Consider the following 1,084-nt stretch of genomic DNA (forward strand, 5'->3'; position numbering starts at 1 on the left):
GTTACTACAACGACAGGCCTGGTTTATGACGAGCGTATGATGGAGCACCTGAACATGTGGGACAAGTAAGTTTCTGGGCATCGTTATTTATTAATTGTTAAGAATGTGACTTTATTTTGTATTATTCAAAACTGCTTTTGTGATTAGACATCATCCGGAGCAGCCACAGAGAATCTTCAAGATATTCTCCAAACATCAGAAGCTTGGACTGGTTGATCGCTGCAAGCGCATCCCAGTTCGCCTTGCAACAGAGGAGGAGCTTGCCATGTGTCATAGGTATGGATACACCGCAGTGTTTTCCTCCACTTTATTCTCCAGACAAAGTGCATGACTAAGGGTGTCTGGGTTACATTTACACCTGGGGCAGTTTTCACTGGTTCCTGGAAACAGTTTGGCAAGCCAGCTATTGCTTATGAATGCTTCAAATGATTCACATAGCAGGGTTTCATTTATGTCAGAGAAGCTGTTTGTCGCAAAAAAAAAAAGTCATTTAGATAAAATTCTTTATCTGCCAAAAGTCTTGTGTTGAGCCGCCATAGTTGCCTGAGAGGTACTAAACCCCCCTTCTCCCCGTGTATGTAATTGTGGTGTCAAGGTCAGGAAGAAGCGAAAATATATTCATAAATATTTGCTAGTATTACAGGTGTGTTACCTTAAGTTCCTTGTACAGTTACATAGTGTCTGTCTTTGTCTTGAATTCTATTAAGCTGATTGACTTGTATTCGTGTAAAAGTATTTCCACACCCCTAGGTTTACCCATAAAAGAAGAGTGATGCACTATATTACCAAAAGTATTCGTTCACCTGCCTTGACTCATACTATGAACTGAAGTGCCATCTAAGGGGCTAAGGGGCCAAGCCCAGCTCCTGAAAAGCAACCCCACACCATAATTCCTCCTCCACCAAATTTCACAGTCGGCACAATGCAGTCTGAAATGTACCGTTCTCCTGGCAACCTCCAAACCCAGACTCGAATTATGGTGTGGGGTTGTTTTTCAGGAGCTGGGCTTGGCCCCTTAGTTCCAGTGAAAGGAACTTTGAATGCTTCAGGATACCAAAACATTTTGGACAATTCCATGCTCCCA

General features: G+C 42.6%; 1 protein-coding gene across 1 annotated transcript in view; it reads left to right on the forward strand.

Annotated features, from left to right (window-relative positions):
* Positions 1 to 1,084, forward strand: part of hdac6 (histone deacetylase 6) — a 15,920-nt gene that overhangs the window by 10,164 nt on the left and 4,672 nt on the right. The window contains exons 15-16 of the mRNA XM_025059101.1: positions 5 to 65; positions 148 to 276. Coding sequence (XP_024914869.1) covers positions 5 to 65; positions 148 to 276 — 190 coding nt within the window. The remainder of the gene's footprint in view (positions 1 to 4; positions 66 to 147; positions 277 to 1,084) is intronic.

The sequence above is a fragment of the Cynoglossus semilaevis genome, chromosome 10 (assembly GCF_000523025.1).
Source record: "Cynoglossus semilaevis isolate Cse_v1.0 chromosome 10, Cse_v1.0, whole genome shotgun sequence".
In the NCBI taxonomy this organism is placed as follows: Eukaryota; Metazoa; Chordata; class Actinopteri; order Pleuronectiformes; family Cynoglossidae; genus Cynoglossus; species Cynoglossus semilaevis.